This window comes from Gracilinanus agilis, chromosome 2 (assembly GCF_016433145.1).
Source record: "Gracilinanus agilis isolate LMUSP501 chromosome 2, AgileGrace, whole genome shotgun sequence".
NCBI classification, from domain to species: Eukaryota; Metazoa; Chordata; class Mammalia; order Didelphimorphia; family Didelphidae; genus Gracilinanus; species Gracilinanus agilis.
The window spans coordinates 303,163,691-303,185,633 of NC_058131.1; the positions used below are offsets into that span (position 1 = coordinate 303,163,691).

The following is a 21,943-nucleotide window of genomic DNA, read 5'->3' on the forward strand; positions in this document are numbered from 1 at the left end:
CTGTCTCACTCAAGCAGAGGGCTATGAACCCAAGACCTTCATCTTATTAATTTGGGCCTGCTCGCTGAAGCTTACGTTTGCTTTAGGGTCCCCAGAAATCACTTGGGAAAGATTCCCCAAAAGACTTCCTTTAAGGTGACATGGAAGCCAAATAGGTTCATCCTTCAAACCTAGAAGGAGAGAGTAGTAGTAAAGATGCTTAATAATCTAGGCCACTTTCTCTCATTTTAAACCCAGCCTGTGGGGAGGTGGGGAAAAGGGTGGCAGCCTTGGGAGAGAGAGCCAGATAAATGAAACTGAGTCCAGTCTCATGGGGTAGTTTAAGAACCAGAAGACAGAGATGCTAGGAAAAAAGAGGTGGGAAGTGAAGTGGGGGTGATATACTGATGAGAAGACAAACCAGCGGTCTTCTCTGCCAACATGTTCCAGGACTAGTGGGTCAAAGCAGAGGCTCTAAGAAAGAAAGCCTAAGCCCACACCCCCATAGCACCTTGGAAACCAGCCTGGCTTGCTGGCACAAAGACCTTCTGTCAGCTTGGCCCACCCCTGTGGGCTCCCCAGGCATGACCAAATGAATGAAATTTCCATGGCTCCAAATTAATATATTCACTGGAAGGAAGCAAACCTGTCACTGGCATGATGGGAAGCAACCAAAACACAGCTGTAGGACCTTACTGCAGGCCCATTATCCTGCATAAGAATAACACTTGGGAACAGCCTCCCCTTACCCACCCCAGCTCTCTTCCTCTGGCCAACTTCTTCACTCCCAGTTTCACCCAGTGGATTCAAAGCTTGCTTTGTAGGGGGCTTGGGAATGTTGAATTTCTCTTTTCTGTGTGTCCTTGAGACAGCCCAATGATCGATAGTTTTAGGAGCAGGGAAGTCAGCCACAGACTTCCCCCACCCCAAAAGCATGCCCAGTTCCTTTCAAATGACAATTTGAGCCCTTCTGGGGATGTTTGGAGGAAGGGGCATACCAAGCTGCCCAGATGCAGAGGCAGAGACCAAGGCACAGAGATGCAAATAATATAAGGTCTGGCTTTCCAACAAGGGAAGGAGTGCTTTTCCCACTAAACCCTTGGGGATCTGGCAGTGTGGGGAGGTACATACCATCTCTCAGTACCTCAACACCCCCTTCTCCCTGGGCCACAACTACTTGTGTCTCCTTATGTTGGCACATAAAGATCAAGACCTCAAGAGCGGATTACAACTCCTAATTACACATATCTTGCCCCAGGCATTCAGAGACAGTTTCCCTTCTTCAGTGCTACATGCCAAGCCACAGGACTTGGTCTAAATCCTTCCACAGCACTCACCAGATAGTCCTCCCCTTTCCCAATTTAAGAGTGGTGAAACCATAGAAGCTTACCAGGCTGGGAGGATACCTCATTGTCCTACTCTTACTCCTTCACTATCCAGTCTAATATGCCTCTTCCTAACTAACACCCTATCAGCAGAACAGAATCAGCAAGGAAAAGGAGAGAGAGAGAGAGAGAGAGAGAGAGAGAGAGAGAGAGAGAGAGAGAGAGAAAATATTATTCAGGGAGAAATTTAGGCAATGAAAAATAGATGAAGAGGCAAAAAGAGAATAAGAATCATACATACCATGATCACATTAAAAAAAAATTGCCACAAAAGTGTCCAAGTAAAACATCCAAAGGGTACTCAAAAGCAGATGTTTATATTACCACACATATGTAATTTACATTTTTTAAACAAATTGCAAACAATGCGGAGTTTGTGGTTTTACACAAATTTTTATGCATTTGTTTAGTTAAATGTTTTTTGTTAGTGATAGTGGTTACTAAATATTATAAAAAAAAGAAATTTAGGCAAAGTTAAAACAAAAGTTCTCAATATAAATTTATCTTTCACAAAAGAACATTATTTAGCTGTTAAAGATCCTGAAGGGGTTTTCTAAATCCTGGTGCTTAAGGTTCCTTTTCTGCCAAGTGGGGTTGATAGTCTCTGCCCTCCATACTTCGCCACAAGTTGTTTGCCAAGAGCAGAAGAGTTAATGGATGTAAATGAGCTATGACAAATGCAAAGTGCTAGTCTGAAACAAGGGGCTGTTGTTATTATTACTATTACTACTACCAGAGTAGGGCCCCAGGTTCATCCCTCTCAGATCCGTCCTGCACTCAGGCCACCCCTAAAGCACAGGTCTCATTCTGCTTCTTCCTGGTCAATAAATTCCCAGGGCTCCCCATTATCTCTAGATTCTAATATGTACTGCTATTTGGGATTTGATGCCCTTTACAACTCAGCTCCAAACTACCTTTCTGGCTTGTTACACCTAGTTTCCTTTCTGACCTTCTTACTGTTTCCTGCAAACAATATTCCACCTCCCATCTAGGGGCCTTTGCCATGACTGACCCTAACTCCTAGAATGTATTCCTTATCCCTACCTCTTAAAACCTCTAGTTTCCTTTAAAGCTCAGCTCAAAATTTATCTCTTGTATTAATTTCTTGATTCCCACCTCCTACCAGTTACTAATTCTACCAACCTCAAATTACTAATTTCATATATATGTTATATATGCTTATAGGTGTACATGTTGTCTCCTCTAAGTTCCTAGAGGTCAGGGATGGTTTTCATTTTTGTTTTCATACCCCCAAGGCCTAGCAGAATGCTAGACATATGATAGGAACACATTAAATGTTTGTAGACTGATCACTGTTGTTGCTGCACCCAGTGAACAAAGAACATCTGGATCAGGGCAGACAGCCCAGGAGAAAGTGGAGCTGAATCCACAAGATACTAAGAAGGAACCTGCCTTACTTTAGAGGATACTAAGAGGAACTGGTTCCTTTCTCTCAGTCTCTGTCTCTTGGACTGTCTCTGTTTTCTCTCTTCTCTTTCTTCCCCACCCCCCTTGGCCCCCCAAATACACAAAAGCTTTGATTCCAAAGCCCTCCTGACCCAAAGGATCACAGACAGGAAAATGCAAAAAGCTAACCTGAGGCTTCTGCAGAAACCCAAGAGTCAATGTAAGAAAAACCTCATAAATCCCCCCTACCCCAAGAGCCCAGGCCCTTGGAACTTCCCATCTTCCAAAGGAAACCAGGTTTCATTCACAAAACTTCATCACAATGAGGAAAATGGCAGTCAGGCTCAGGGGTGCATATGTAGCCCAGGACAGCAGAAACAGGGTCCGGGGGGGGGGGGGGGGAAAGGGAAGACTCAACATCAACAATCAAAACCAAGGGGAAGAAATAAGGCTTTGGATTATATAAGTCCTCCACCCACCCCTTTCCAGGAAGCCAGAATCCAGAAATAGCCTGACCAGGTTATTAAGAAGAGATTATAGATCAGGGTTCCAAGTGTCTAATTGCCTAGTATACACCAAACTCCAGCAGCTCCCTGTCTCCAGGAGAAGACTGCTCAAATTGGCCAGCTGCTGAGGTATTCTGTCAATGCTAGCTAAGAAGCCTTGATGTGTCTGGCCACCAAAGGCCCAGTTGCTCCCAAAAGAGTGACATCTGTAGCCACAGGGTAAGATTGTAGAAAGAATGCCAGATGAAGGAGTTAAAGACCTGGGTCTGAGTCCTGGCTCGAACACTTACTAGCTGTATAACTGAGTAGTTTAACTCTATGAGCTTTAATAGTCTCCTCTATAAAATGGTCTTATGCCTGTACTACCTACCTTATGGGTTTTTTTTGTTTGTTTGCTTGTTTGTTTTTAAACCCTTACCTTCCAATACTGTGTATTGGCTCCAAGGCAGAAGAGTGGTAAGGGTAGGCAATGGGGGTCAAGTGACTTGCCCAGGTCACACAGCTGGGAAGTCTCTGAGGCCAGATTTGAACCCAGGACCTCCTGTCTCTAGGCCTGGCTTTCAATCCACTGAGCCACCCAGCTGCCCCCACCTTATGGGGTTTTTGCAAGAACAGTGCTTTGTAAGTAGCAGCTTACGGTCTCGGGGAAGAGGGAGGAAAGGGAGAGGATTTGGAACTTAAAACTTTAAAAACAAGAATGTTAAAAAATTGTTTTTACATGTAACTGGGGAAAAAATAAAATGTTTTTTTTTTAAGTAAGTAGCAGCTGTTTCTTCAGAAGGGACTGGTCAAAAAGACCAGTGGCCCAGATTTTCAGGAGAACTGCCATAAAGAAAGAGCTTTATTAACTACAAAGCATTACATATAACTGGGAACCAATTCTTTTATTTCTATATCCCTTTCAAATTTCATGAGTAAAGTACCAGAACTTAAGGAAAGAGGTAGGCCTGCAAGAGGGTTAATTTAGGGCAGACGGGCCAGTGAGGAAGCAAGAGGAACTGAAAATATACATGTACATCTGATCAACAAGAAGCAAGCAGCCAGAGTTTTCAAGGAACTGCTGCATCAGCAGCCTACCAAGAGCTCCAATTGAATGGGGGTGAAGAAAGAGGATAGTTGGGAGCAAAGACTAAGGAGCTGTGATCTTCAACATTAAGGGGAAGCCATGATATGTATGTAATGCCTTAACTAATCCTCATTGTCCAAGAGAAAGGGAAGTCCAAGCTGAACTAAGATAAATGATTCTTTGCATTTCTAGACCGATTTCTGCTTTGCTAAGCCTCTTCAAATACATGGTGTCATGTTAATTTCCCAACCATGACTCAGGGGTCAGAAGGTAGGTTTTGTCATCTTCAGTTCATAGATGAAGAAATCAAGGTCCAACCCTTAAGTGAGCTGTCCAAATTTCACATGGCAAGTTAATGGCAAAAGCACTTGTCAAACAGTTTTTGAAAAATATTCAATAAGGACCAAGAAAACCCCAATGGGGTCATGATACAACTGAACAGAAAAAAACCAACAATTTCAGAAGAAAGTCACTAGAAGAGGATGAACTGGAAAGGTCTCTAGCAGAGCTCATAACTTTCCTTTCAAAACTGAATGCCTAGAACCAGATTTGGTCTTTATTTTTCAGGGGGCCCAAATTTCAGATTTTAATAAGAAGAGGAAAATCTCACAAAAACATTTAATCCTCCTCACCTCCCTGGCATATGAACATAAGTCAGTCTTAGTTTTAAGGGCCTTTGAAACAACATGGGCTAAATAAACACTGAGCAAAAAATGAGGAAAGAAAGAGAAAAAGCCCAGGTTGGTGGCTTTCTTTCTTAGTTCTCACAAAGCACTTTGTTTTTTAACTCTCTAATATACTTATCATAGTATATATTGGAATATCACAGACTTGTGGTATATAATATAGGAGCTCAATAAATGCCTATTGATTTTGAATCAACATACTCAAGACATAAATGTCTTACCTAAACTCTATATCGTCCCCAGTGTCTAGCTTTGCAAGGAGAAAGTGCCTCACAACATTCTATTTGTATTTTGAAATTCCTGTTTAATAAGAATTACTATACACATTGCTCCCAGGACTCAACCATTGGGGCAAAAATGTTTTAAGATGGCCAAAAAAACCCCACCACATCAGGTAGAAGAGATCCATCGTGGGAATCAATTCAACATTTATTGAGTACTCACTATAGGCAGAATATTGTTCAATTCAAATTCAACAAACATTTACTGAATGCCTGTTATGGTACAAAAACAATGAGCTAGATATTACATATATAAATGTTAAAATAAAGGCATCCTAGCTCTCAACACACATATTCTTGGGAGAAGAAGAGCAGGTGGGAGAATATATCCAATGAAAAACAAATAATTAAATGCAAGATTATTTGATAAGAGAGAGAATACTGACAACTGAGGGCCTGGGCTGGGGAATGATCACAGAAGACTTAACAAGTGAACAAAATTGTTGAAGGTAGATCAGAGGTGAAAAGGAGGATGTGTTGGGTAGGAGGGGAAAGAGGAGAAGGGAATTTATGTGAATCTGTGGAAAGGGTAAAGGAAATATTAAGTCTGGATAACAGCTTTAAAAAAAAAAAACAAAACCATGGTGCTATGGAAAGATTGCTGGAATTGTAGTCAGAGGACTAGAGCTGAAATACCTGTTCTCCAACTTCTCTTGTCTTTGGATAAATCAGTACATTTCTCAGGGCCTTAGTTTCCTCAATTGTAAATTGGAAGGGTTAGATTAGATAAATTCTAAGATCCCTTCTAACTCTTAAGTCTGTGACTATAACAGGCCAGTTTGGCTGGAAAATAGAGAGGATAGCAGTAATATGAAATAATCATAGAGAGGTAGGTTGAAGACATTGTGGAAAAGCTTTAAAATTAAGCTGGAAAGTTTGAATTTTATTCCTATAGGCAACAAAGGTCTACTGAAGGCCTTTGAGCAGGGGAGTGACATGGTCAGAAGCCTTCTGGCCCTGCCTTAGGAAAATTACTTCGATACCAATTTAGAAGATGATTTGGAGGGGTATAAGGTTAGTGGCAAGGAAAATTATTAGGCATCTTTTACATTAATCCTGGGGGAAGAGACAAAGCCTGGCATAAAGTAACAGCACAGCTGCACTCAGGGTAGCTACAATGACTATTAGCTCCCATGATCCTTGTTTAGATTCAGTTAACTTTTCTTTTATCCTCTCTCTTTTTCTTATAGTCTCTCTTTCAGACAAAGTTCAATCCATGGACTCTTCTCATCTCTATCAGAAAGGGCTGTCTCAGGGCTCTAGGGCCTCTGGACACATTCTTCTCTAGTTAACTTTCTGAAAAAAAAAAATAAGAATTAGCCTTCTATGTCCAAGTTAGATGTCAAAGTCAAGTTTCAAAGAACAGAGAGACTGTCTTCTGTAAGATGTTTGCAAAGAACTCAGATCTGGAGAGCAGTACAAAGTTCTCTGATTAGTAAGAGAATATCTAATGTTCCTAGGACATCCTTAGATGAAAAGTCACAGATATAGTTTAGGGTGCGGAGAAAAGAGTGCTAGACTTAGAACAAGAAGTCCTGCCTTCGAGGCCTTACTTACTCTGTCACCTATGGGACCTTGGACAACTCATTTAACCTTCTGATTAACCTTACTCAAATGTTAAATTATTTTACAGAGGGGAAAACTGAAACCTAGAGAGACTTGCCACAGAAAGCTAGCTTTTCTGCATCAATCATTTGCCTCCAATGAGCAATTATATACCATTGTTAAGAAGAGTAAACCTCCTTATTATAATAGTGTATTTTGGTCACAATTTAAAACAGATTCAGAGAAACTGGAGCTCTGAGAGCAACAAAGATTATTAAAAATAACTGCAAATAGAGTTAAGAGACAAGTTAAAGAACTGAGACTGGGGCAGCTGGGTGGCACAGTGAATAGATCACCAGGCCTAGACATTGGAGGTCCTAGGTTCAAATCCGGCCTCAGACACTTCCCAGCTGTGTGACCCTGGGCAAGTCACTTGACCCCCGTTGCCTACCCTTACCACTCTTCTGCCTTGGAGCCAATACACAGTACTGACTCCTAGACGGAAGGTAAGGGTTTAAAAAAAATAAAAAATTAAAAAAAAGAGCTGAGACTATTTAAGTCTGGATAAGAGGTCAGCAATGCGATTATTGCTTTTAAGGGAATGAAGAAGAGATTTTATGAGAATTAACAATGACCCATTATCTCCAGATTCATAAATGGACTGAAAGGAAGGAAAAGTAAAACAAGACAAGATTGGTTGGATATCAGGAAGAATCTAACTGATGGAGTTAAAACCCTGGAAAAAACTACAGTAAAAAGTTATTGTGTATCTGTCCATAAATTCTCCAAAAAGAACAGAACCATCTGTCTTAAACAGATTAGGCACTTCATGGAAACTTGGTGAGAGAAGAGAATTGGAGACCACTGAATCCAACTCCCTTGATTTAACAGTGGTTCACAAACTTTTTTGGCTTGCCGCCCCCTTTCCAGAAAAAAATATTACTTAGTGCCCCTGGAAATTAATTAAAAAATTTTAATAACAATTAATAGAAAGGATAAATGCACTTGTGGCCATCACTGCTCCCCCTGGATGGCTGCAGCACCCACCAGGGGGAGGTAGCACCCACTTTGGGAATCACTGATTTAGAAGTTAGGAAATTCTGGTCCAGTGGAAAGAGTGCTGTATTTGGCATTAGAGAAGCTATATTCAAATCCTGGGTCTACTATTAGCCACTGGTAGGAGAAACAATTTCTTTGGACCTCAGTTTCCTCCTTTGTATGTAAACTGAGAAGATTCGACTAGCTGGCTTCTAAGGGCCCTTTCTATTCTAAATTTATGATACTAGGAAACTGAGGCCCATAGAGACTATGTGAATTGCACAAGGTGACAGTGATAGTCAATTGTTGGCAGAGCAAGGACCAGAGCCTACATTGAACCCAGTGTGCCATACAGATAGAAGACATCAGACTTAAAGTCAGGAAACCCAGATTCAAATCGTACCCCTGCCAAATGCTAGTCATTTGAGCCTGGACAAATCATTTAATCTCTCAGGACCTTCAGCAACATTAAAGTTACAGAGAAGTTGCCAAATTCAAGGAGTGACCTACCTGTGAAATCATATTTGGCAAGGACAGGAATAACCACTACCAACAAAAAAAGTTAAGTGATGTCTCTGTCCAATTTATTAGGAGGTGATATTCAATGAGGATTGTCTTTGGCTATCCAAATTACAAAGAGCAGTAAAAAACTACCTATTTTTCCCCTCTGTCCTTTCCTAACACCAAGAACACACCTGATTTAGGAAATTAAAAACAAATAGAAACAATTCTTCCCAGAAAGCATTGTAATCCCTACCTAATGCTTAGTAGCAATTCTAAGACAGAAGAGCAGCAAGGACTAGGCAATTGGGGTTAAGTGACTTGCCCAGGGTCACAATGCAAGAAAGTGTCTGAGACCAGATTTGAACCCAGGTCCTCCAATGTCCAGGCCTGGTAATCTGTTCACTGTGCACTCAGCTTTCTCAGCAGTGATCTTTAAACACCAGAAAGGAGACAATGATGATGACAACTATAACTGAAGAGCAGTGTACTTTGAATTGCTTTTAGTTTGACTCAGCAGAACTGAGTGTCCTGACACATCTTGACCAGATTTACCATCATTAATCTTTGCCTGATCTAAGGTGGGGTTGGGAGCCAACTGGTAATGCCTGGAAGAGGAATTGCCCAGAATACAGAATAGGGCCAGACTATTGAGGCCACCTTTCTACAGAGGCTTGAAGGACTAACACCTCAAATAGAGAACAAGGAGAACTTTTAGGGTGAAGAGTCCAGATCAGAAAGGAAAGGAACAGAAAGTCATTAGTCCCCTGCTTCACTATTCTAACTAGCATTGTTCTCTAGAGACAGAAAGTCATTATGCCATGGCCCTGCTTTTGATACTATTCTGAATTTCAACCACAGTGAACTCAAGCAGAACAGCCCAAACTTGTCCTGGTCACAGAAAAAAAATGAAATGCAGAGCTGTTGGGCTCATTTGCCAAGGCCAGAGTAATCAACCCTATGTAGACCAAGAACACAGAAGGCAAGAGAACCTGTGAGCAGGGAAACAGCATCAATTTAAAACTTGGAAAATAACCCAAAGTTCCAAACCTTACAAGCTCAGGCAGGGAAGAAAGGAATTCTAGTACCCTACTTTTCTCAGCCCCACCTACACCCAAACCCAGCCATCATTAGGAAAGGGGAGTAGGGGGTAGGGATTCTTCACCAACAAATCCATAGAATCATAGAACCTCAAGAGTTGGAAGGGACCTCAAAAGTCCAAATAAGATCATCTAGACCCTCTAGACAAGAGAAGACGCCTCTACAACAATCCCCAACAAATGGTCATAGAAGTTCTACATGAAGACATCCAAAAGACTATCAATTCACTGCAATTCATTCTATTTTTGGAAAGCTCTGATTGTTAGCTAATCCCCCCCCCCCATCTTGACCTGAATTGTCTCCCCAAAACTTCTAAACTCTTAGATGACTAAAAGAGTAAGGTGGCTGGATGGGAGAAGCCTCTCCAGATCAAAGTAAGCTTGCCTCCTGGGAAGAGAGAACAGAACAAAAGAGAGAAAGGAACAAAAAGGCATCTCTTGTCCTAAGGGTCTCCTGTGAGGGTCAGGTAAGGAATGGGCTTGAGAAGTCACTTTTAGGTCATTTAAGTGCGGATCTTCAGGGTGGACACAGGAAACTGACAGAATTTCTCAGAATTCAATTCTGCCCAGGTTAAGGTGAGACAATGAGAAACAGGTTGAATTTGGATTTGGAAAACCGAGTTTCTAATGGATCTCAGCCACTTGGGAAGACTTTGTGCCTCCTCTGTAGGCAAGTCATTCTCTCTTTCTGGGCCTCAGTTTCCTCTTCTATAAATGGACCCTATGGAGTGAGAACTTGATTTCTACCCTTTCATCCTTTCCAGTTCTAAAACCTGGAGAATACTCTGAGGCTTGGCCCTTCTCCCCTATGAACTTCAGTTCAGGAATACACCGGGGGAGAGGGGAGCGGCGGAAGGGCACAGATGCCAGCGTACTGCCCCAGCTGGCGTCCCTTCCCAGGTCCCAGTCCCCCTCACCCGCTGCAGCTCCAGCTCGATCTCTCCGGCTTTGAGCAGAATGGGCCCCCGCACCGCATACTCCACCGCCTTCACAAGAGGGTTCATAGACTCGGGCGTCAGAATCCGCTCGCGTCCGTTCTTCTCCGGCCGCAGCTTCAGCACCGTCGAGGCCTCGGCGGCCACGCTGCTCCATCCCCGGCCCCGGCTCCGGCCCCAGCCGGGGGAGCGCTGGCAGCAGCCGGCACGCAGCCCCAGCACCAGCCCCGCTGCCCGCTGCATGGCTTTGGCGCTCCTCTGCCCCACTAGTCGGGTACCCTGGCAAAAACAAACCCTCGATCAGCAAACCGCCCGCCCGCCCCCGGGCGCCGCCCCCCCTGAAGCCTCCTCCCCCGCCCCCCGACCAAGCGGAGGGGTTATTTCATTGGCGGGGGAGCAGGGTCGTTTGCAAGCGCTGCCACCGGGGCACTCTCGGTACGCCCGATTCGCGGCAACTGAGCCCGGGCACCCGATGCTGGCAAAGGAGGCGGCGCAGGACACCACATGCCTGTCTCCTTCTCCCCGCGCCTAAGCCCGGCGCTCTCGCTTCTAGCTGGCCCCGGACACTGTCACCAACGGTGGCTGCAGCAGCAGCATCACCCGCGTCGGGTTCCCGGCTCCCGGCTCCGGACTCCCGATTCCCGCAGCAGCCACTCACAAGACTGCCCTCTCAGCCTCTTTCCCACTCCAGCCGGGAGAAGTCAGGGAGCCGGCTCTAAAGCGTCTCGTCGTTCCCTGGGACTTGTAGTTCTCGGAGCGGGTTTTGTAGCGCAGGTGCAAGATAGCGGAGAAACTACAGTTCCCACAATGCACTGCGTTAAACCCGAAGTTGGGGGGGGGCGTGGGGCGTGGAGGGAAAGAGCCAGATTCGCCCTTCTCTAGGCTTGCTCCGAGTTCTTAGATCTGCAGGGACAGAAAAGGAAAGAGGGAAAAAGAGCATCTGGGGAGTACGCGGTTCTTGTAGCTGTAGAAATGTATCTTTCTTCCCCTCGTTCTTTAAGTGCATTTATATGAAAATCCTGCTCCGCCCCCGTTCTCCACCTCACAGCTACACCTGCCTGGATGCTTAGCTGTCTGGGCGGGAGTGCAGAATCTGTTGCAGTCTCGGAGTTGGTTTCATCATCTTCTTATACAGCAATGTGAACCGCGCATGGCAGCCCAAACCCCAGTGCTCGCCTGTCCTCTAAGGGATTTGAATGGAAGTTGGCTGCCTCTGGGGCATGACAGAGAAGGCAATACAATAAACATTTACTGCCTTACTGTATACAAAGTACTGTACTTGGTGCTCGGGGATGCACACACTTTAGATAATTGGTGAATTGACTAAAGCCTGACAGCAGTCATCCACACGACCCTGACTGGCTGTGCTTTAGAGTCCTGGAGAGAGTCAGATTTGAGTTAAAAAAACACAGTCTTGACTCAGCTATTATCTGGTTGACCTTGGACAAATTACCTAATGTCTCTGAATCTGTTTCCTTGCTAAGATTTGCTTGTTGGTGAAGTCACCAACTCCTTTATACACTTGAGATGGCCTATTCCAACTCTCTCCTTATTACAGATGAAGAAACTGAAGCAACTTTTCTTTGATAATTGTGGAGGAAATGGATAAAACCCGTGTATACTCTACACTTGGGGAAAATATTTTCTCCCCAGAAAGAGTAACCTTAGAAATCAAAAGAAACAGGTTGTGTAAATAGAGATCATAAGGCTAGCAAGAACAGGGTTAGTTATACTGCTTTCTATCTTGAAGTAGACCTCCACTATCTTAGAGATTTCCTAGCCTATCAGCACATTTTGATAAGACCAACCTCAGAAAAATGCATTATCCCACTGGAACAAATATGATCTCTGCAATTACTGAGACCCCAGGGCTAATACACCCTAACCCAGCCCAGGTTAGGTACTCTCCCAGGCCACTCTCCTTATCACTGAAACTCTCAAATAAGAAAAGTAACTGAGAAGTTTGCTCAATTGATTCCTCTTGCTGAGTAGTTACAGCATTTATATATTGCTTTAAGGTTTTCAAATCACTTTACAAATATCTCATTTGATTCTTACAACAGTCCTTCAAAGTAGATACTATTATTATCTCCATTTTACAGTTAAGGAAACAGAGGCAGACAGAGGTTGTGACTTGCCCAGGGTCACACAGCTAGTAAGTGTCTGAATCTGGATTTGAACTCAGGTCTTCTTGACTCCTGGCTCAGCAGTCTTGCCCACTTGTCTTTCTTTATGCAGTGATATGGGATAGAAGTCTTTTAGGATTGATAGGCATTGATGGATTATATTCTATATCAATGGCTAGAACATCCAGATATGGAATTGATGCAGTCACACACCTATTTGAATACTCGTGGTTAACTTTTTTGTCTTTGTATCTCCAAGCTTGATATGGTGTCTCCTACCTTCCATTTTAAAAATGGGCATGTGATTTCATTAATGTAAGAAATTCCTGATGAAGAAACCCCCTCAGCAACTTCTCCCTAACTTGCCTGGGACACTGAGAAGTTAAATGACTTGACCAAGATCACAGTCAGAATGTGTGAGGGGCAGGACTTGTGAACCAAGGTGTTTCTGAGTCCTAGGTTTAGCCTAACTAACATAGCAGCCCTACTTTTCTTGGGAGTACAGTCTTATACATGATAGATGCTTAATACATTTGTTTTTAAACCTTTGCTTTCTGTCCTAGTAACAACTCTAAGACAGAGAAGGGCAAGGGCTAGGTAGTGGGGGTTAAGTGACTTGTCCAGGGTCACACAGTTAGGAAGTACTGAGGTCTGATTTGAACCCAGGTCCTCCTAGAACTGGTACTCTATACACTGCGCCACTTAAACGCCCCTCAATAAATGTTATTTGAACTTGATATATCTGATAAAACATCTCATGCTATCCATTTGCACAAGTCAAAGTTTGCTTGGAGAGAAAAGAATTAGAGAACTAAGGGTTAAATGTTTTTTCCAGAATGTTTTCAACAAAACAGATTAAGGTATTGGATTCTTCATCCCCCTTAAGGCCATCTCTTTAACTAAATAAGCAATATTAAAATCTTTATTTTCTCTAAATTTTGTTCCTCACCCAACACTTGGTATAGAGCTTTGCTTGTAGTAGACACTTCGTAAACATTTGCTGTGTTTGACTTTTTTATGCCTTTTTATTTTATATATTTTTAATTTTTTTTCTGAGTTATGTATTATCACACAAAACATATTTCCTTATTATTCATTTTTGTAAGTGAATAAACTAATAAAACCCTGTAGTTTCCAATTTTTTGTCACCACAAAAAGAGCTGCTATAAATATTTTTGTATAAACAAGTCTTTTTTCCATTAAAAAAAACTTCTTTGGGATACAGACCTAGTAGTGGTATTACTGGATCAAAGGTATACACTCTTTTATAGCCTTTTGGGCATAATTCCAAATTGCCCTCCAGAATGGTCAGATCAGTTCACAACTCCACTAGCAATGCGTTAGTGTCCCAATTTTGCTACATTCCCTCAAACATTTAAAATTTTCTTTTACTATCATATTGGCCAATCTGATAAGTGTGAGGTGGTACCTCAGAACTGTTTTAATTTGCATTTCTCTAACCAAGAAGGATTTAGAACATTTTTTCATATGATTATTGATAGCTTTGATTTCTTAATCTGAAAACTGCCTACTGATATCCTTTGACCATTTATTAACTAGGGAATTACTTAGATTCTTATAAATTTTACTTAGTTCTTTATATATTTGAGAAGTAAGACCTTTATTAGAGAAATTTGTTGTAAAATTTTTTTTCCCACTTTGTTGTTTCCCTTCTAATCTTGGTTGCATTGGTTTTGTTTGTACAAATGTAGAGAGCCAATTGGAGAAATAGGGTCAGGATAGGGCCTGTTATCTGGATTCCCTATGTGACCAATCCAGGCTAAGGCAGTCTTTGTGTTTGGTCCTGGTCACCTGAGCCCTGAAAAGTTCTGGTACCAGCAGGTTGGTTAATCCAAAAACAACTTGACTTCTCCAGGAGGCTATTGGGAGTCATTTAGAGAAATAGAGTCTGTAATAGATATTTTATCTGGATCCCATTACAAAATCATCGGCAACTAAAACTGTGTGTATGATTTTTTCTGCACTGCATGTCAGTTCACAGACTGAATGGGCCATGTAAGGTAAAAATCTGAGACTCCTCTTAACTCATTTTCAGATCCCCACCTTTTCTCAATATTCTTATTGGAAAACTTTGAGTCCTTAGTAGACCAGCAGCTACTGAGTTAACAATTTCTCTCCTTGATAATTAAGAAGCCTGAACTCTAAAAAATATATTACTTAGATAAGGCCCTAGACAGACAAAGCTATATAAAACTTTATCTGACCAGGTGCAGTCCTGTAAATCAAGGCAGAAAGTAATTAGTAAAAATCTCTATGAAATATATTTTTGCTCCCAGAATTAACCCGCTACTAATTGGTGGTTGGAATTTGGCCCTTGACCCTGTACCTATCTCTCTACTTTTAGACTTTAATGGGTTTTGTATGATTTGTAACCCCTTCACAGTTATGATTCTTTCTCTGTGTTCTTTGTTTGAAACCAGTATATAAATAAACTCTAAACTCCATAGCAATTGGAGCAGCTATGGGCTAACCACTAGTCTGGCTGTTCTCATTTTCTGTTTCCTGTCTTTTCAATCCGATGCCACTAAACGCCACTCAGGACCCCCCAAAATATATAGAGCTGGCTCTCTATATACAAAATCTTTTTAATTTAATATAATCAAAATTATCCATTTTACTTCTTGTAATATTCTCTGTCTCTTGTTCAGTCATAAATTCTTCCCTTCACCATAGATCTGACAGATAAACTATTCTAATTCCCCTAATTTACTTATAATATCACTCTTTATGTTTAAATCATATACCCATTTTGACCTTATCTTGGAAGAGGGTATGAGACATTAATCTAAACCTAATTTTTGCCATACTGTGCTTGACTTTGAATGCTAACTCTGTACCACAGCACCTTTAGGCATATAAACAACACCTTCAGTGTCAGAAAGAATTTCAGAGGATTTTCTTGGTACAACTCATAGAAAGGCATGCAATGAATTTGTAATTCATAAAGGGCAAGGTGAAGAGACACGTATGGAAGGTGAGCCTCTTTTAAAATGCTGCTCAAAGGATTTCCTAGTCTTTCTCTCTTAACTCCAGTTTGAGAGGTAGCAAGATTCAGAGCCTAGGCTCTAAGGGAATAGAGCTGGAAAGGCTTCTACCAGCTTTTTTTTGAAAGAGCATATCCATATCCCAATTGAAGATTACTCCTGTATCTGAAGCTGGAGGTAGAAAATGACGCCAGCCCACTGAGGAGTGAACTCAGGGAATACCAGAGTGTAGAATGACCTTTTCTAGTAGAGATGCCCTGCTCTGTGAGGAACAAGTCCAACCTTGTCACTCTCCAACACAGTTGACACAACCAACAGAGAACTTTGAGAGGACTCCAACAAAGAGAAAAGGGATATTGAGGCCCTACATTTGTGAGTTGCCTTGGCTATATTCTTTGTGTGTCTCAGTACCAGTGAATGTTAAATTTGTACCCCCTCTTCACACAGAAGCTGTCTGCATTAGTGGGAGAGTATACTTCTTCATTGTGGAGAAAACATTGTTTTGTCTACTGCTTTTACTATTCCATTTTAGAAAATACCTTTGCTTCTGTTCAAAACCAAGGCAAACCATTCAACATCACAGTAATGCAAATCTATGCTCCAACCATTGATGTGAAAGAGGACAAAGTTGATCAGTTCTATAAAGACCTCAAACATCTTATAGAAATAACTCCCCCACCCCTCTAAAAAAAAGAAGTCACATTCATCATAGAGGATTGGAATGCTAAAGTAGGAATTCCAAAGACAGTGGGAGTAAAGGGCAAGTTCGACCTTGGAATTCAAAATGAAGCAAGGAAGAGACTAACAGAGTTTTGTCAAGATAGCTGGATGGTCATAGCAAACCTGATCCTAAACACTCTTTCAAAAACCCAGAAGGGGTTTTTGGATATCATCAGATGGTCAATATTGGAAATCAGATTGATTATATACTTCACAAACAAAGATGAAGAAGCTCTATACAGACAGTTAAAATAAGACCTAGAACTCAGATCATAGACTTCTTATTGCAAAATTCAGACTTAAAATTGAAGTAAGAAAAATCATCAGATCATATGGGTATGAACTAAATAATATCCCATAGAACATGAAGTCAAATCAATGAATAGAATTAAGGGATTAGGTCTAGTAGATAGAGAAGAACTGAGTTAAAATTCTGTCAGATACTAGCTGTGTGACCCTTGTAAATCATTTAACCTTTGTTTGCCTGGTTTCCTTAGTTCTAAAATGGGCATAATAATAACAACTACCCCTCAGGGTTATTGTGAAATTAAAATTAGATGATATTTACAAAGTTATAAATGCTAGCTATTATTCTTCCTTATCTAATTTGTTCTACTGGTTTACTTTTTTTATTTTATGCATATGAAAGATTGCTCCAAGTTGTTAATATTAAGAGAAATTCAGATGAAAATAACTATGAATTTTTACTGTCACATCCAGAAAATTGGCAGAGATGACAAATGGTGGGATTATAATATAAATATTAGAGAGACCACAGAAACATTGGAACACTAATATACTCTTGATAGAACTATGAAATGATCCAATCATTCTGTAAAGGATCTCAGAATTATTCTTAGAAAGAAAATGTCCATACTCTTAACTCAGAGATCCCAGTGCTAAGTATATAATTAAGAAAGTCTTATACCACCAAAATATTCATAACAGCACTTTTTGTTAGCAAGCAAATGAAAACAAAATAAGGCCCATTGATTGGGGAATGACTAACCAAATATCAGGATGTGGATATAATTGGATATTATTGTACCTTTAGAAATAACCAATGAAGAATTCAGAAAAAACAGGAAAAAACTGATATAAAGTAATATAGAGTAAAGTAAGAAGAACCAGGAAAACAACATACACAACAACTAGCACATTGTAAATAGAAATAATAATAAAACTAAACAGAATACTGTAAAATCATAATGACCAAGCTTGACCCCAGAGAAGAGTTGAGGTTCAACCAATCAATTAACAAGCATTTACTAGACACCTGCTGTTTGCCAAGCACTGGGGATACAAGCACACAAAAATAAAACAATCTCCACCCAGCTGTGTGACCCTGGGCAAGTCACTTGACCCCCGTTGCCTACCCTTACCACTCTTCTGCCTTGGAGCCAATACACAGTATTGACTCTAAGACTGAAGGTAAGGGTTTTAAAAATAAATAAATAAAATAAAATAAAACAATCTTCACTCACAAGGAGTTTACATCCTAGTGGGGAAGAAGAACAAGGATATGTGTAAATATTTATACCTATATCTACAGTAAATATATATATATATATATATATATACACACACATACATGAACTTGAAGAACAGTGTTTATGGGCACATAATCATATTATTATAATTTTTTAAACCCTTACTTTCCATCTTAGAATCAATACTGTGTACTGGTTTCAAGGTAGAAGAATGGTAAGTGCTAGATGATGGGGATTAAGTGACTTTCCCAGGGTCACACAGCCAGGAAGTGTCTGAGGCCGGATTTGAACCAAAGAACACCTATTTCTAGGCCTGGTTCTTAATTCGAATGGATTATACGTAATGTGTGTGTGCATGTGTGTTGCTGAACCCTGGCTTACTGGAAGTTAGATTACCCAGTAGACCAGGAATCAGGAAAGAAATGAGTTCAAATCCTGTTTCAAACACTTACTATGTATATTCATATATATGTATGAATATATACAATTGTTCTTTAAGTCCATGTATATATACATTGTGTGTATATTGTGTGTGTATATATATACACACAAATATATATCTACAAACATGTACATGCATGTATACATATACATATATACTTGTTCTATATGTACTTTTGTGTGTGTGTGAATATACATATTTGTGTGTATATATTTATATTTATATTGTGTATATATATATATATAAACTTTGGGATGTTCAGTTTGAAATGTCTAGTAGGAAATTGGTGATCAGCAGGAATGTGCTGCTAAATGTTTAAGAATGAACTTTTCAAAACTATGACATACTTTAAAGTTGAATTTGCTTTTTAAACATTTTCTCCATCACTTTTTGAAATTTAAATAGTCATTCAACAACCCTTTATTAAGTACTTATGATATACTAGGTACTGTGTTAGAAGGCTGACAATGCAAATACAAGCAAAAAAGGAAGTCCTTGCCCCTAAAGAGTTTATCTTTTAATTGTTAAAGCAAATACATACAAGGAAGCTGAAAAGTTTGAGGTGGGGAGTGGGACAGGACGAAATATGGAGTGCAACATGGTGGGAAATGAAGAGTTGGCTAGCCTGAGTACTCTCCTTAAATGGAGTTTCTTGGCAGAAGCCTTCCAAACTAACACAACAATATATTAAACTCTGATTTGTTGCATTTGCTGATTTCTGAGTGCAAATGCTCATACTGAAAATGTAACATTCAAAGTAGTTGGCATTGTTATGAGCTGGCTCTGGCATACCCCTGGTGATGACTAAGGGGAGAGACACTAGAGCTGAATATATAGGTCTAGATATTGTCTGTGAAAGATAAAAATGAGAAGTAATGAGTTCACCAAATGAAAGAGTGTAGAATGGAAAGGACAGAGCCTTGGGATACACCTATGATTAGTGGACTTGACATAGATGAGGATCTAATGAGACTAGAGACTGATGTGTCAGATGAGAAGTGAAAGAGGGAGTATCACAAAAACCCAGGAGAAGATGCCCCACAGTGTCGAACAATTTGAAGAGGTCAAGAAAGATGAGGTTTAAGAAAAAAATCATTAGACTTGGCAATAAGAGATCATTGGTAATTTTGGAGAGAGCATTTTCCATTGTGTGATAAAACTGGAAGCCAGACTATATAGGTTTATAAGAGAATTGAGAGGAAAGGAAAGTAGCCAGTATAAATGGGTTTTGGAGAAATCTAGCTGAGGAGGAGAAGAGAAAAACTGAAAACAAAGTGGATGCTCAATAATTAGGGAATGGCTCAGCAAAATTTGGTATATGAATGTAATAGAATACTATTACACTATAAGAAATCATGAATATGAAGAATTAAGAGATGTGTAGGATGATGAACTGACACAAAGTGAAGTAAACAGAACGAGGAAAATATTATATATAATTACTGCAATAATGTAAATGGTAGGTTTTAAAAAACATAAACTATAAATGAAATGAGCAAACTTGGTCCCAAAGATAAGAAAATACACTACCCTCTCTCCTTTGCAAAAATGGAGCACTGTGAATGTGGAACATTACACAAAATAATCAGTCAATCAAGTATTTATTAAGGGCTTACAAAGTGTCAAACAATGGGCTCAGCATTGGGGATAAAGTACAAAGAATGAAACAATCTTTACTTTCAATGATCTTCTATTCAATGAGACAGAAACTTTCTATATACACATATATAGAAGAAATATAAAGTTTATATTATATATATACACACACATATACACCTTTGAACAAAGTAGTTAAATTTAAAGTATTATGAGGAGGCAGTACTGTGCTTGTAAGTATTTAATAATTGGTTTTCTGGGGGGAGGGGAATGTACCTGAGATGAAAAAATTTAAGTTTGATGTATATTATTAAAATTTTCTGCATCACTTTAAGTCTTGACAATCAACAAAATAATAAATCCAGTCCTGATCACTTTGTTGATTTCCAAGGTGTAAATGCTCCTACTGAAAATTTAACAGTCAGCTCTCTCTAGTTAGCTCCAGGACTCCAAAGAGTCAGAATTAGTAGTTGGGGGAGATCTGGAAAGACCTCATGCAGAAGAAAGTACCTGAGCTGCATCTTAAAGGAAGGGAGGGACTCTAGGTAGAAGTACAGAGGGAATGTGTTCCAAATGTGAGGAAATGGCCATTGTAAAGGCACAGAAAAGACAGGTAGCCTGTCTTGAGTGAAGAACAAAAAAGGCTACTTTGGCTAGACTGTAGGTTATAGGAGGAGGAATAATAGACAAATAGCTTGGAAAGACATATTGGAACTGAGCTGTGCAGGATTTTAAAAAGCAAACATAAAAGGTTATATCTTACTTTAGAGAAAATGCAAGTCACTGGCATTGGTTGAATAGAGTAGCCACGTAAGCATTTCTGTGTTTATGGAAAATTAATTTGGCAGCAGTGTGTAAAAAAAGTGGATTGTTTTTGAGAGACTTGAGGCATGGAGATTCATTAAGAAGCTATTGGAGTAATCTATTTGAGAAGGGATGAGAGTCTGAACTAAGGTAGTAGTCATATGAAAAGTTGGAATAAGAGAGCTGCTGTGAAGGTAGAAACAAGCCACAACTTAAACATGTGGGTGAGGGAGAGTGAGAAGAAGAGGTCAATGCAGAGCTTATGGACCTGAGTCACTAGGGGTACCTTTGAGAGCAATAGTAAGGTTTGGAAAGGGGGAAGATTAGAGGGAAAAATAATGAGTTAAGCTTTAGAAAAATTAAAGTAGTATCTATATGAATATTGAAGTCACTTAGAAGAAGGACAGGATTTGGAGAGGAAAGGAAAATGGTGAACCAGATATTGGACTTATTGAGAAAGGAGAGAGAGTGACCTAAGTGTTAATATATCTGTCATAATTTTGACTGACTGGAAAATCAATGAATCTCAAAAAGAAAGATTAGAGAGTGAAGAAGACAAAGAAGAGTCTAGAATGACAAGGAGGAACAAAGAATGTTCTTATTTCTCTTATAGGACCATGGGGTAGGCTGGGGAATGAGAGAAGGTACTGTCAGCATTGGGGAGGATAGTTGGAGATGCACTGTCTTCAGAAGGGGACCAGTTCTCTGTGAGAGATAATAGAGGGGGGGAAATGTGAGAGAAAGAACTCTTAGTCTTAGTGTTAAAGGTAATTTGCTTAGTATGGAATAGGAATCTCAGAGGGCACAGTACAAGAGGTGAACAGGGTTGGATTGGATTGCAAAGAATGAGAATGACAGAAAGTGAGGAGGGGCAAGGGGACAGTTTTCTTCTAAATGATCTCTGGTTATTGTTATTTAGTTGTTTTCACTTGTGTCTATTCTTCATGGCCTTGTGGACTATAGCTATTTATGAGGTTTTCTTGGCAAGGATATTGAAATGGTTTGCCATTTCCTTCTTCAATGGATTCAGTGGTTCATTTTGTCAGGTAATCAGAGATTAAGTGATTTACCCCAGGGTCCCACAACTAGTAGATGTCTCAGGATGGATTTGAACTCAGTTCTTCCTGACTCCAGGCCTAGTGCCTATAATCACTAAGTCTTAGCTGCCTCCTTGTTTTTTCCTAACTGATCTCTGGTTATTGTGTTGTTGTTGAGTAGTTTTTCAGTTGCGTATGACTCTTTGTGACCCCATTTGAAGTTTTCTTGGCAAAGATTTTGGAATGGTTTGCCATTTCCTTCTCCAGATCATTTTACAGATGATAAAACTGAGG

General features: G+C 40.3%; 1 protein-coding gene across 1 annotated transcript in view; it reads right to left on the bottom strand.

Moving 5' to 3' along the window:
• GPT2 (glutamic--pyruvic transaminase 2) overlaps positions 1–10,696 on the bottom strand; it is a 54,047-nt gene extending 43,351 nt beyond the window's left edge. Inside the window, exon 1 of the mRNA XM_044664177.1 lies at positions 10,412–10,696. Within this exon, the coding sequence (XP_044520112.1) occupies positions 10,412–10,672 (261 nt within the window). The 5' untranslated portion in view covers positions 10,673–10,696. The remainder of the gene's footprint in view (positions 1–10,411) is intronic.
• Positions 10,697–21,943: the final 11,247 nt, after the last annotated feature.